The following is a 14691-nucleotide window of genomic DNA, read 5'->3' as shown; positions in this document are numbered from 1 at the left end:
TACTAGCCTCGCTCGCTATCCCCTGCATAAATTCTGCCACTAAAGGCACAGAGTATACATGAGTTAACTAGAGTTTTGTGAGGATGCTCTAATTTCAGGTATGAAGCTGACCAAATCAACTGTGCCTTCGCCATGTTTTGTTGCAAGTGTTAGGCTGTTATATTTTATAAGTTTATAAGTTATATTTGGCCCAAAAACAAAAATATCAGAATTTAAAAATTAAAAAAATCTGGGCCAGCCCTACACATTGTTAATTGAGTGAGATTTAGCCTTTACATAAAGAACACTGAGCAGCATTTTATTATATTATTTTATTATTTTATACTGAGCAGCATTTATTATAACTGAGTAAATCTAGGTTGGTTATTAGGATTCGGTTTGGTATAGCATGTGAAATTCTGTAAGAAATTATATTCAGGTTTTTTTTATGTGTTCCTTTATTTTCATGGAAGTAATTTTATAAAAATATATCACACTTCAGATAAAATGACACATTGTGTATATTTTGAAAATATGACAATTTATAAAAGTGACCATTGGGGGAGCTTATTGCCTTTGGTCAGACACAGAGGGAGTTCTGTATTAGCTTGTGGTTGAACCTCTTGTCTGAAGAAGGATCTGTGCGTTTTTGCCATTCATTGGCCGCAGATGTGGAAAGTATTGTCACTAAGCCTGGTGCTTTCCTGTCTTCACTGAGTGGTTCCTCTCAAGGGGTTAAAAGCCACTTCCTCCCCCAACGTTGCTCAGTGGAAACTTTAACAGCATGAGCGAGGTCGAGGGGGGACGCTGCGAAACTGTGGCATCCCTTTTCTCGTGCTGGAAATAGCTTGGACGGCCTTTATCAGAACAATGGCATGACCCAGTCGCCGAGTGCTCTCCCCATGATACGGCGCTACCTCTTCCGCTCTTCAGCTCAACAAACCTGAAAGCTATTGATAGCAGGCCAACACAGTGAGGGAAAGACTTTTGGGAAAGTTCTGAGGTCCAGGCATTAACCATCACATACAGAAGCCTCCCGTGGGACATCTGTACTTTCCTGGCCTTCTCAAAAGGCAGTTAAGTCATATATTTTACTCATGATTACGGTTGACTGTTGCGCATGTTCCTCCATTCTGAGAATGCCATAGCTGGTTTCTCATAAGGAATTAGTAAGAGATCATGGAAAAGCAAGTTTGAATTGTCTTCCCTGCAAGATGAACAGGCTCGGTGGTGCCTCATGCACACTTGTACTTGAACCCTTCACTAGTGTCTCCCAGCATGCACAAGCGTCGGAAACTTTTGTGGTTTTGAAGTGATGCTTGCTCATATCAACACCAAGGAGTTTGCTCACCTTTAGTTCTCCTTTTGACCTAATACTTATTACATTCATTGTGGTTCAGAAATTTGGAATCAGCTTTTTTAATAATGCAAATTAAAAAACAAATGTATTTTTTAAATAGTTGTAGAGAGTCAAAGGGAAATTTTAGTCCACAATTATGAGCAATAATGAGCAAAGTATATTAATGCTTTCCATTATTGCAGATAATTTTATAAATTAATTTGTATATTCTGGTCCTTTTCAAATATTCAGGTTTCAAAAAAAATAGAAGGAACATACAAATCAAAGGAAAGATTTGTACACTACTATTCAGATACGAGCAATCCCTTTATCGGTAATATTTCATGCAGATACAAATATAAGGCAGTTCTGTTGTGATGGTTCTCCTCTAAAGATGTAGCTGATTCAATTTAAATTGAGAAAGATTTTTTTTTTTTTACATCTAGAACAAAATGTCATTATATTTCAAGCAGGGAAAATATCAAGATATTTTGCAAATGGAAAATAACTGTATATTACTTTTTAAAATATTTAATAAATCACCACAAATTACTTTCTGGTATCGATACTATGGATATTTTATGTCGACTGACATAAGATAAATATCATTATTATTGTTTACATTTTCAAATGATTTATATAAGTGATTCCATATCTTTAAATGGTATACTATATGCTTTCTAATATTTATAATCAATAACTATTAAGTAATATTGGAATACCATTCTTTTTTATGCACAAAATTCAAGACATATTTTGATACAAACTCAACCTCTGGAGATTTTATAAAATTTTAATATATATTTTTAAATATAAGTGTCTGATGTATGTATTCTCCAGTGCTATGTACTGCAGTCATGCAAATAATCCTAATCCTGCATGCAAATAGCGGACTATTTACCATTTGAAAACTGGTCTGTACACAAGCTCTTCTGTGTACACAGGTCAAAGTAAACAACAACGTATTTCTATTTGCATAAAAGTAACATCTATTGCTTTGTCATTGATTTCCATTTATGATGGTTTAGACATAAACAATGAAATGCTGGCGTGAATATTTTTTACACACAGAGTGTCTAATAAATTCCATTGTTGGGGCAATCTCATAGTTGCCTTCAAAATAATTAAGCAGCACTGTTTGGGAACTATTAGTTAAAAATGAATGAATGAATGAATGAATCAGTCAATCAGTCTTTATTTAAATATAGGTACATTGAGGGTGAACCTCATTTACAATACACAAAAGGGACCAATAAATAGAAGGAACAGATCACAATAAAAGTAAATTTGATACTAATAAATATGATACAGTCAATGAAGTCAAGTAAGTATCTTCAATGATCAAAAGAGTCTAAAAAGCAAACCTAAACAATCAAAATTGTGGCCAGTTTTGTTTTTTAAATGTAGGATAATATCCAGTCATTTGTCACCTGCAGTTTTGGGCAGAAAATGGTCAACTCATCATGGGTCAAATGTGGGAAAAGGAAAACTGGCAGTCGTACAAATTAGCCCCGTGACGTCAAAGTGGCTTGCCCTAGCACAAAAATAACTGTGAATTTGACAAGATTTCATTTCTCCTTTTGCCTGTCCACATTGTCTAACAGTGTGGAAGCTTTGAATCAGAATGGACTTTGAAGAGACAAAAAAGCAACCTGGTTACATTTGTCAAACATAAGTTACATGAATCTCTTGCTTTTCTGCTTGTTTATATGGACATGAATCAGTGAAATTTGGAGGATCAGGTGCTGTTTTGGTTTTACCCTGTGTCTTTAACGCCTCAGGTACAGGTGACCACACACTGAGTTTGAAGAAGCCTCAGATTTGCATGGCTTATGGCCTAACTCAGCATTCAAACAGCTTTCCATTTGGTCCTAGAACAAGTGCATGCCAATGTAGAGTATTTGCATGGCCTGATTTATTTGAAATACATTTGTGGAAAAAAATTACACAAACAAATGAGAGGCATCCTTTGGTGAGCCCATCCATTCCCTTGAATCCTCATCCACACTGCTGTTTTGCTCAGCACACTGGTGTGGCACACCATGGTTGATACCATGTCAGCATTGGCCTCTCATGTTTGGAGTCTCCTTCTTCCTGCATTCAATTTTCTTGTCACACCAGTCATCCTAATGGCCAGAAAGCTTCAGGTAATATCCTTTAATTTATTTCATTAGAGTATATTATATTTACATTCAATTTGCTATGTTGCTATGTAGAATATTATGAACAACACATGACTACTGGTCATGTTATGCTGTACTAGATCTCCACATATATGCATATATATTCTGTACACCAGTGACTGCAGCCAGCATGAGGACAAGCACGTTATTAAATATAACAGATGTCTTTGAAAGTTCTCTACAGTGGGTTAGAGGTAGGTTAGAGGTGAAGGTGGGTTAGAGGCATGGTCCTCTGGAATCTAGACCTGCACTATAATCTACTATATGCATTAGCATTGTACAATATGTCATGAACAATATTAAGTGCAATTAACAAATGAATATTTAAGTGCGTACATAAGATTTATAGTTGCTATGTCCAGAGTTGGAAATGGCCTGGTTTTACTGTAGTGACCCCTTCTGCTTTTTTGTGGGAATCAAAGGTGTGTAATGATAATTAAAACATTTAAAACTTATATTTGATTGAATATATTATAACAATATTAAACACCAGAAAGATACTTATTCACATCAGTTTAATATTGTTTCTGTGTATATGTCTGTTTTAGCCCCAGAAAATAATTACTGCACAATTTAATGTGTTGTAGAAGAATCAAAATAAAAATAAACTTTTTTTTAATAAAATTCAGAAAGGTTTCCTAATTGTTTGCTGGTTTTCCAGTCTAATTGCAAGCTGGAAAATGGTCTAATGTATTTACAAATCCCCAAGATCAGAAAATGATTAAAAACACAAAGTGGTTTGATCTGACATGCTAGTCTTTCTCTGTCTCTGCTCATGGTAGAGAAGCGGTAAGGAGCCCTCCAAACATTGAAAATCATGAAAAATACTGCTTTATTCCTGCTCCATAGGTGGGTAATATTGACTTTTTATTTCTGTTTAAGATTTTTTAGGTAGGAACCCACTCTAAATTCAGGAGCACACTAACTGCATGAAAGTAAACACAGACTACAAAACTAAACAACATGAATTCCAAATAAAATTCTGTGTTAATTCAAAGAGTGAATAAAATCTTACAGACAAACTTCAGTCACGTACAGACAACAGTCATTTTCCTCCTCACACCTACCGTTCCACCTTAAAAGACACAAAGCTTCTGAACTGACAAACCAGAGAGGACTGCAGTTCCCCACAATCATAGATGTTTCTTTTAATACTACTTAATAAAAACGTCGTCTGGAGGGAAATGAAGCCCTTGTGTTATAAGAAATGGCATGTACAATACCTACTAATCTTGCTCATTCCTGTTGCATGTTCACTTTGCTTAAAAGCATTGTTGTAAACAAGTTTTGTGCCAGTTATCTGGTATAGGATTTAGAGAGTTAGACAGATGTGGCAACATTATGGAACTATTTAATAGTCTAGTGTGAACAGCAGTGTTATTAATATATATATATATATATATATATGCTTCTTAACATAGCTGCTGTGTCAACTTGATATTGGCTTTCACAAAATCTGTTTTAGAGGTAATAAAAGAAAATATCTGATATATGTTTTTTAGTCTGAAGTTCTTAGTTATGAAAGGTTCATGTAGGCTGGCGTGTAGCCTCACATACATCAAGAGTGACGTGTTACTACATTGCTTTGCACAATGTGACGTTTGTTATCTGGATGTAACCTTGGCCAGCGTGAGTCCAAATCTCCTGTTATTTCCTGAAATTGATGTGTACCACTTGTTTTGTTTTCCCACAACCACCACATGTGCTGAATGAATAGAACATTCTCTTAGATCTAGCTTGTTTTTCTGCAAGCCCTGATGGGTGCAAGTTTGAGAGGAAGTGTCCCATGATTAGACGATTCTCCAGAAAACACTTTCTGTCCGTCAGCACTCAATATATTTAAAGCACTTTAAAATCAAACGGCCATGTCCAGATGGCTCTGCTTTAGATCAGATGCTTTGAGATGATCCAGGAACCTTGCCATGTTTCGTTTTGTTTTAAAGATGGTATCACACTCACTTTCCTGATCTTTTTTTTTTTTTTTTTTTTCGATGGGAAATAAATTTGCTTTTAATGTGTATTTGACATATTTTAGTTAGTTGGTCTGTAGTATTTTCCTTAGATGGAACTGAGCTTCTCTATGGTCATTAATACCATTTCATTCAATGCCACAAGTGACAAAATTAAAATATATAAGGAAAAGTACACTGCAGGATTCCATTCCAACTTCCTGGCTTATTCTAATCATCTCAAACCAGCCTCAGAAAAGTCAGGGTGGTTGAAACAATATTTTGGGAAGGTATTTTACTTTCTGAACCTGTATTTGATATCTCTGCTCATTGTGAAATAATAATGTTTATTTTAAGACCAAAAATTGGGCTGCCATTAGATTTTACAGATTAAACCTGAAATTTGAGATTATTTTATTGTTTTTAGAATAAAATTATTAGGATATTACTTCTTTTCTTTGACTTCAATATAATGTCTAGGCTCTGTTTTTAAACATTACTGTACTGGTACAATCAATAATGGCAACAAACAGTTGAAGTGCATTAGTTTTTCCGTTGTGTCATATTCAGATTTTGAATGTGTTGAATTATTTGTCTCTATTGGTCAGGCTGGGCTTTCTCTGAAGCATTAGCATATATTTGTGTCAGCATTTTGCCAAAGTATCTGAATGTATTTGAGAAATGTAACAACTTCTCAATGTTCATAATATCCATCCTACATGCAGGGGCTCTGAAAATGAATCAGCTGAGACTGTGAGTGACTTTTGCTATTTTCTTCTGTGAAACATATTTTTGCACAAGGGCCAGGGGAAACCTCGCACCCTCAACTAGTCTACCCTAGAGGTTTATTTTTGAATTCCAATGGCTGGCTTTCCCCAAGCAGCTTGACTGACCTCTGGGCCTCAGAGTTTCCACTACGTGCCCTGCTGGGCTGAAACGACTTGAGGGGGTGTGTAGGGACTGAGCAACAGAACACAGAAGGCCAAGGCTGGCTTCCAGCAGCATGCACAAGCTGTAGAGTCAGACTATATACTATAAATGTTCTTCAGAAACAAAAGAATTCACATGTTGAGACTTACAAAATTGTCTGTGTTAAATAATATGGCATGTAGAGGTGTGTGAACACATATTTAGTAGAGATTGCATAATGCTAGTATGTGCTAATTGCAATGATATTTGTAACTCACACACTGACTCTCACTCAAACACTTCCTCACACAGTTACTCAGTCACTGACATATTCCCTTATATACTCACTTACATGCAATAAAATACTCTACTCTACTATGCACTGCATTGCAACAGTGACACAATAATTACATTATCGAAATATACAATATACACACATTTCCTCAGTAATAACTATCACCCATTATGTTTACATCCATGTTTTTTTTACATAAGAATGAACAATGTTTTAGCCAGTCGCACTGTTCTGTTCTATGTTTTTTAGGTCTCTCTGTTGTGAATTTATTTCAGGAAATATATATATATATTCCTGTGTCTCACTGCAGTATAATGTTATAATTGTCTAAGTTGCATCAGAAACAAGATTGAGAATTGTTTTCATCATGCTGTAATTTGTTGAACTGAAATAAATTGGTTTTCAATTTCTTTGGCATCATGTATCAAATAAAACATGAGGCTGTGGGGTGGGCAGACTTTGAATGTTTTAATTTATTCGTCTTTAGGGCTAGTCATACTGTCCCCAGGACAAGGGAGATCACCACCAAAAGAGCTGGCATTGATAATGTGGTTTCCCCCGGTCACTAAGGGAACCCCACCACCCCACCGTCTCCTCTATCCATCTGAGAGGCTGCAGTAAAGAATGTGGCATCAGTGCCAGCATGGAAAGTTTAACAGATCAGTCGAAGATGTGAAGTGAACTGGAAAAAACACTGCATAAGCAAGCATTTCAGGTTCCACCAAAGATACAGTGTTCTTGTTTGTTTGCTGGTGTGTCCAATGGTGTGAAAACAGCTGAACTGGGTTTGGGGTGGAAATGATTTTTGTAACATGACAATGTCTTTGGTGGTATGACATTGGCACCTACAACAAAACAGCGTTGGATAAACAAGGCACAGTAGGAAAACAAGCCTTTAAGTGCTTACCTAAATACCTCACTATACTTAGATGAACCTACGAGGCTTGAGTCAGTGTCAGTGCCATGTTGGGTCAGAAGGAATGCGTTAACATCTGCTTCTACACGTGTTTACCCTCATGTTTTGTTCTTCGAAAGAGTGCAGCAAACCCCTGCAAAGCCAAGACTAGCCAACTAAATGCTTTATGATGTATGTCAAGGTGCTAGCTAATGAGTGCTCATGTGCTCACTTGTTTGCTCATTCTTTCATTCTATCCTCCGCCATCTGGAACTGTTTCTGCATGACTTGGCACTCAGCATGCTGAAAAAAGGCCAGTAAAAACCTGCTCTGTAATCATGCTCATCTCTGACCTTTGACATAAAATATATTCGGTATACTATTTTAGTTAAAACTTAGAATATAATGTATATTATAAGTAGTCTTTGTGTGTGTGACATGGGATGCAACGAAAACGGATATATTCCAAATGTATACATTACAAAACATACACTTCATAATTTATGCAATGATGGGTTAGGGTTAGGGTTAGTTAGGTTAGTGACGCTGGTTGATACCACATCAATATCACAATTTATTGAACATTTTACCTGAATTATGATTAATGATCCATTATTTTGTTTTGATTTTTCCCCTCATAGTTCACTACAAAACAATAAAAAATTATTTACTCAAATATTAAACCTGTTTTTTTTCTATTTTTGCTGGGAGCTTGAGTCAGTGGGAGTCATGCACTGTTCACATGTGATTGTTCTTCCAGTGTTGAAACAGACTGGTCACTGAAACTGTTTTTTGTCAGTGTCTAAAATGGACTTCAGTGTCATCTTCACTGAAGTCAAAACATGTCCAATTGATAGATACAGCATTCTACTTTGGTACAAGCTGCTCGAATTGCTTGGTTGGCCTCTGTGCTTGGGTTCTTTTCTTTGTTGGGTTCTCCTCCATGTGGTATTATATTATTAGTAATAATTCTATTATAAAATAATATATTTTAAATAAATATATATATAAATAATTTTTTTAAATTGTATTTTGATTAATATGGTGAACATTGGGTGGCGCAGCAGGTAGTGTCACACAGCTCCAGGGACCTTGAAGTTGTGGCTTCAATTCCCGCTCTGGGTGACTGTGAGTGAGGAATTTGTGTGTTCTCCCCGTGTCCGCGTGGGTTACCTCCGGATGCTCTGGTTTCCTCCCACAATCCAAAAACACACATTGGTAGGTGGATTGGCGACTCAAAAATGTCCGTAGGTGTGAGTGTGTGTGTTGCCCTGTGAAGGACTCGCCCCCCCTCCAGGGTGTATTCTTGCCTTGTGAAGGTCACCCTGAACTGGATAAGCGGTTACAGATAATGAATGAATGAATGGTGAACATTGCCTTTAATTTTGCATTACATCTGTCAAGGTGATGAGGAGATTCAGAGACAGAGCATAAAGAACAGTCAAATATATGCAAAATTCAATTTGTCTTTTTTTTTTTTTTTGTGAGGCCTTAAATAAGCTTTTCTTGCCTACTGTATTCTAATGCAGGGAAATGATCTCCTCCCACTGTAAAACCCCAAAGAAGCTTGCATAAATAATTATTTACATAGGAAATAATTTATTCAGATACTTTGCTCTCACTGCTGACAGATAGCTGTGTGCTTGTTTTTTATGCCCTCATTAATCTTTGCCTGTCTATTTTTTTATTTTGTTAATCTCTTTCTCTCTCTCTCTCTGTCACTGAATAGCATAAATCATGGAAGAAGATCAAGAACATGGTGCACTGGTCCCCTTTTGTGATGTCCTTCAAGAAGAAATACCCTTGGATCCAGCTGGCTGGCCATGCAGGTAGGCCTTGGCTGTGGCCTTAAAATTGTTGTTGTTAACCTTTTACAAATAATCCAGTTAGTTTTTAAAGTTGGCTGTTATTACAGCAGTGTTTGTACTTGTATAAACTATTTCAGTAAAGTACAAGTCAATTTTCAGAAGTGGTTTGATAGTAGATAAATTGGAAATAAAATACATAAAGCAGTCATTTGTAACTCCACATTGGTATGTGTTTATATGAAGAAATGTAAAAGTTCTTTATTTGTAAACTTTGTTAACTTCACTGTATTTATTGTCAATGCAATTATTCTGAAAGGGCTGCAGTTATTTTACAGTAATTTTACACTAGACATTTTGTTCAATCTTCAGAAAAACATTTATAAAATGTGATACTATCATAAGATCCTGTCTTTTTTAATGCAAGATGTGCCACCTGTAAAGGCAAATGACAAAATGCAACAGTGGAAGCGAGTACAGCTGCACTGATGAAGACACTTTTAAAATGTCTTTTAAAATGTTTCATTTATAAAGTTTGGAATTAACATAAGGCAGCACGGTGGTGCAGCAGGTAGTGTCGCAGTCACACAGCTCCAGGGACCTGGAGGTTGTGGGTTCGATTCCTGCGCCAGGTGACTGCCTGTGAGAAGTTTGGTGTGTTCTCCTCGTGTCCGCATCGGTTTCCTCTGGGTGCTCCGGTTTCCTCCCACAGTCCAAAAACACACGTTGGTAGGTGGATTGGTGACTCCAAAGTGTCCGTAGGTGTGAGTGTGTGTGTTGCCCTGTGAAGGACTGGCGCCCCCACCAGGGTGTGTTCCCGCCTTGCGCCCAATGATTCCAGGTAGGCTCTGGACCCTGAACTGGATAAGGGTTACAGATAATGAATGAACGAATTACTGAACGCAAGCATTAAATGTCATAGTTTAAATATGATACCGAATTGAATCACTACTTTCCGTTTTTACCATTATTTCACATACTGTACCAGCAATTTTGCAGATTGATTTTTCATAGCTTGTAGACAAAAGTAGCCTTGATTTTCACAAGGAAAACCTTTTTTTTAGGGGCTTTTGAAAAATGACAACACAGAACCAGTACAGATGTGCACATCCCAACTGTGCTTTATTGCATTTCTCAGGCAGTTTTAAGGCGGGGGCTAATGGACGCATCCTAAAGAAGCACTGTGAATGTGAGCAGCGCTGTTTGGACTGGCTAATGAAGGATGTTCTGAGACCGTATGTGCCGGCATACCATGGTGATGTGGAGAAGGATGGTGAGAAGTACAATCAGATGGACGACCTGCTGGCTGAGTTTGACCTGCCCTGTGTCATGGATTGCAAGATGGGTGTGAGGTTGGTACCATGGAGATGTAGGAGTCTCTTTAGTGGGTTGAAAAGGAAACTAGTTTTTGCTGCAGTTAACAGATTATTATTATTAAGTCACAAAATTTTTTTTAACCTACAACCAGATTAATGAGTGCCTGTGTACTGTTAATTGGGCATGATTTATTATTCTACTATCTATGCAAAGGTGCAGAGAGAGCCAGTTAGGGCTAAGCTCTTATGCAAGACTTTAACATAGTTATAAATAATAAAATAAATATTTAAAAATATACTTAACAATGATAATTTTTTCAATTTTTACAATTGAACACTACATCTGAACCAATATTCAGATGTAGTTTATATTATCTCCTATTTGTTTTTCTCTTAATCAACTATATTTATATGTGGCTTGTCTGTGTATAAAGATGTTTTTGACTGCTACTACCCCAATATTACAGAGCCTAGGATGGGATGTGTGTAAAAATAAATGTTAATATTATTTGAGGGAACGATTTGTGCTCACATTTTCTTAATTTGAGGGACCGATTTTGTAGTTTGTCTTTATTTGTCTTGTTTAATTTAAGGTAATCATTTTTTAATTCATTCCCTTGAATGAATATTTATTTTTACTTGTAGCCCCTTCCAGGCTCTGTGCAACAACATTGAAGCTTAATACACTAGGAAGATTCTGCTAACTGCTAGTTTTATAAAATCAGCCAAAACTCTGTAAACTGAGGTAGTCATTTAGATATATATTTAATGTTTAAAAATGGGCAAATGTTGAAGATATGTTTGTGCTCCCATTTTTCATGAGCTGACCTCAAAAATCTAAGACTTTTTCTATGTACATAAAAGGCCTTTTTCTCTCAAATATTGTATTGCAAATTTGTCTAAATCTGTTTTTTATATCTCTTTGCCGAGATATCCCATCCACTTTACAGGTGTGGCATGTCAAGATGCTGGTTAGACAGCATGATTATTGCACAAGTTTGCCTTAGGCTGGCCACAATAAAAGGCGACACTAAAATGTGCAGTTTACTTTTACTGTATTGGGGGGGTCTGGGGTGTGTCAGAAAACCAGTCAATATCTGGTTTGACCACCAGTACGACACATCTCCTTTGCATAGAGTTGATCAGGTTGTTGATTGTGGCCTGTGGAATGTTGGTCCACTCCTCTTCAATGACTGTGTGAAGATCATGCTGCAACAAGAGGTGATAGTCATGAATAAATGGCACAACAATGGGCCTCAGGATCTCATCACGGAATATTTGTGCATTCAAAATGCCATCAATAAAATACACCCGTTCATTGTCTGTAACATACGCCTGCCCATATATAACCCCACCACCACCATGTGCCACTCGATTCACCACGTTGACATCAGCAAACCACTCACCCAAAAAACTCACTCTGCCATCTGCCTTGTACAGTGAAAACTGGGATTCATCCCTCAAGAGAACGTCTCTCCATTGTGTCATACACCATCGAATGTGAGCATTTGCTCACACGAGTCCAGTACGATGACGAAGTGCAATCAGGTGGAGACCCTGATGAGGATGACGAGCATGCAGATGAGCTTCCCTGAGACGATTTCTGACCGTTTGTGCAGAAAGTCTTTGGTTATGCAAACCAATGGTTGCAGCAGCTGTCCGGGTGGCTGGTCTCAGACGATCTTGGAGGTGAAGATGCTGGATGTGGAGGTCCTGGGCTGGGGTTGTTACTGGTGGTCTGCAGTTGTGAGGCCGGTTGGATGTACTGCTAAATTCTCTGAAACAGCTCTGGTGGACATTTTTGCAGTCAGCATGACAATTGAACACTCCTTTAAAACTTGCAAAATCTGTGGTAGTGTGCTGTGTGATAAAACTACACATTTTAGAGTGGCCTTTTATTGTGGCCAGCCTAAGGCACACCTTTGCAATAATCATGCTGTCTAATCAGCATCTTGATATGCCACACTGGTGAGGTGGATGGATAAACTTGGCAAAGGAGAAGTGCTCACTAACACAGATTTAGACAAATTTGTGAACAATATTAGAGAGAAAAATGTGTTTTGTGTACACAGAAGAAGTCTTAAATCTTTGAGGTCACCTCATGAAAAATGCAAGCAAAAACAAAAGTGTTGCGTTTATATTTCTGTTCAGCATAATTCTAAATTAAAACGAGAACTTTGGTGGTTTGAAAATATTTTCTCCAGCTCAGAGTTCTTAATGCTTGATTTCTGTACAAATGATTTAATATTACATTTGTCAGGCATTCTTATCTAGAACAATGTACTATTTTATTTATATTAAAATGGTAGACTTATACTATGTTAGAATACTATACCATGTCTTCTTATTGGTGTCATTTAGTTTGGTTACTCAGGCAGGGAATTGAACCCTAATCTACCACCAGCTAAGTTTTCCTTAAAGGAACACTAGGTAAGATTTGATATTTTTGCTCTTGAACTCCCCCTATAGGTCCAGAGTGTAATTCATGTTTACAGCACTGTCCTGAAATCAAGAGGAAGAGGGAGGGAGGCTTTCCTACCCTCCTACAAAAGTTACATATTGCAGTTTCTGCAGTGCTGAGCCCGGAGCAGCAAAGACAGAGGCTCTGTGATCTGTTCTCCTTATTACAGATCAGTGAAGCATCACAGTGATATTGAAGCTGTAATTTTAAGATAAAAAATACCACAAAGTGTTGCTTTAAAACTGATCTGTAAAAATTCTTGAAGATCTTCAATAGCTGGATCAGGTGTGATAGGATAATAATTAATCTATGCATCAAGGTTGGGCACCACTGGTTTAGCTAGTTCATCACATATCACATATTCAAGCTAAACCTTGTGGGTAATCACTTAAATCTGATTCTCCTCTGTTTATAAGTGTCTTGACAGTAACAAACTCTTGACAGTAACATGAGGAATGAGTGCATATTTTTCCAATCTCCTCATGCCTCATGCCTGCTGGACTAAAGAAAGAGTATTGAAAGTAGGGGCTGGTATATCTGAAGGCCTGGCCACATGGATTTGGATATTTTAATAACTGAGATTTTCCCCCCTCCATTTTTAAAAAAAATTCCCTGAATAAAGAAAAAAGGTTGCTTCACCATGCCTGTCCAGTAGAGGGTCATAGTACCTCTTAAGCATCAAAACATCACGAAGCATGAGAGAAACACAGAGGTTTAATCCCAAATCATTCCATACTCCCTATGTAGTGCACGTTGCAAGACATGAAACTACTAAATCAGGACTTTGCTAGTGCATTATATATATGTAATACAATATAATACATAATAATTCATATGCGTGAATCTGAAATCTAATGTTATCTGCATGTTTGCATTGTAGTTTTATGACTTATATGATTAACTATATAGTGAATGGGGAGCTATTTGAATTTCAGACAGAGACAGGCATGCTGTGTGATCTTAGCGTTTAAGTTCTTAGTGACCTAAAACATGTATTTTGTAAAAGCAGAGGCAAAGATGCAGACAAAAAAAAGTTTTTAAAAAATATTCGTATCTTTTTGACAGGCCTCAGACAAAATGAAATCAAACTCATTTATATGAAGTATTGAAGTACAGAGGTAAACCTAATATCAGATGGATCACATCACTACTGAGCCTCCTGTTTGTTTTTGGCAGTGATGCATCAGGCATATTTTATCTCCATATCAAACCCACATACTTACAGAAGCAATGAATGCAAATTTAAGCTTGGCAGCTTCCCAAGTTTCTTTATCATCTTGGAAATTCAGTAAAACTCAGCACTTGTCCTCCTGTCTGGTAATGATTAGATTGTTATTTGTTTGATGAAGTATAGTCTTTGACATGCTTCTATTGTTTCTGCAGTTTCCCAGTAGTCTTCTGTTTGCTCATATTAGCCTGACTGGAACTCAGCCTGACTCTGGATGAGTACAGATATAGCCAGATGGTCAGGATATTAACAGAATATGTGCAGGCATGCTCCAAACAAAACCATGCAGTGCTTAAAGATTTTTGCTGTCATTTTTTTAGACTTCACTTTAT

The 14691-nt window shown here is 37.1% G+C and overlaps 1 protein-coding gene across 2 annotated transcripts in view; it reads left to right on the top strand.

Annotated features, from left to right (window-relative positions):
- itpkb (inositol-trisphosphate 3-kinase B) overlaps positions 1–14691 on the top strand; it is a 49668-nt gene that overhangs the window by 23860 nt on the left and 11117 nt on the right. For both annotated transcript variants that reach the window (XM_066677395.1, XM_066677397.1), the window contains exons 3-4: positions 9279–9378; positions 10493–10706. In XM_066677395.1, the coding sequence (XP_066533492.1) occupies positions 9279–9378; positions 10493–10706 (314 nt within the window). The remainder of the gene's footprint in view (positions 1–9278; positions 9379–10492; positions 10707–14691) is intronic.

Source organism: Hoplias malabaricus, chromosome 7, assembly GCF_029633855.1.
Source record: "Hoplias malabaricus isolate fHopMal1 chromosome 7, fHopMal1.hap1, whole genome shotgun sequence".
Classification (NCBI taxonomy): Eukaryota; Metazoa; Chordata; class Actinopteri; order Characiformes; family Erythrinidae; genus Hoplias; species Hoplias malabaricus.
The sequence above is the reverse complement of the archived record's forward strand: the minus strand, read 5'-3'. Positions and strand labels throughout refer to the sequence as shown.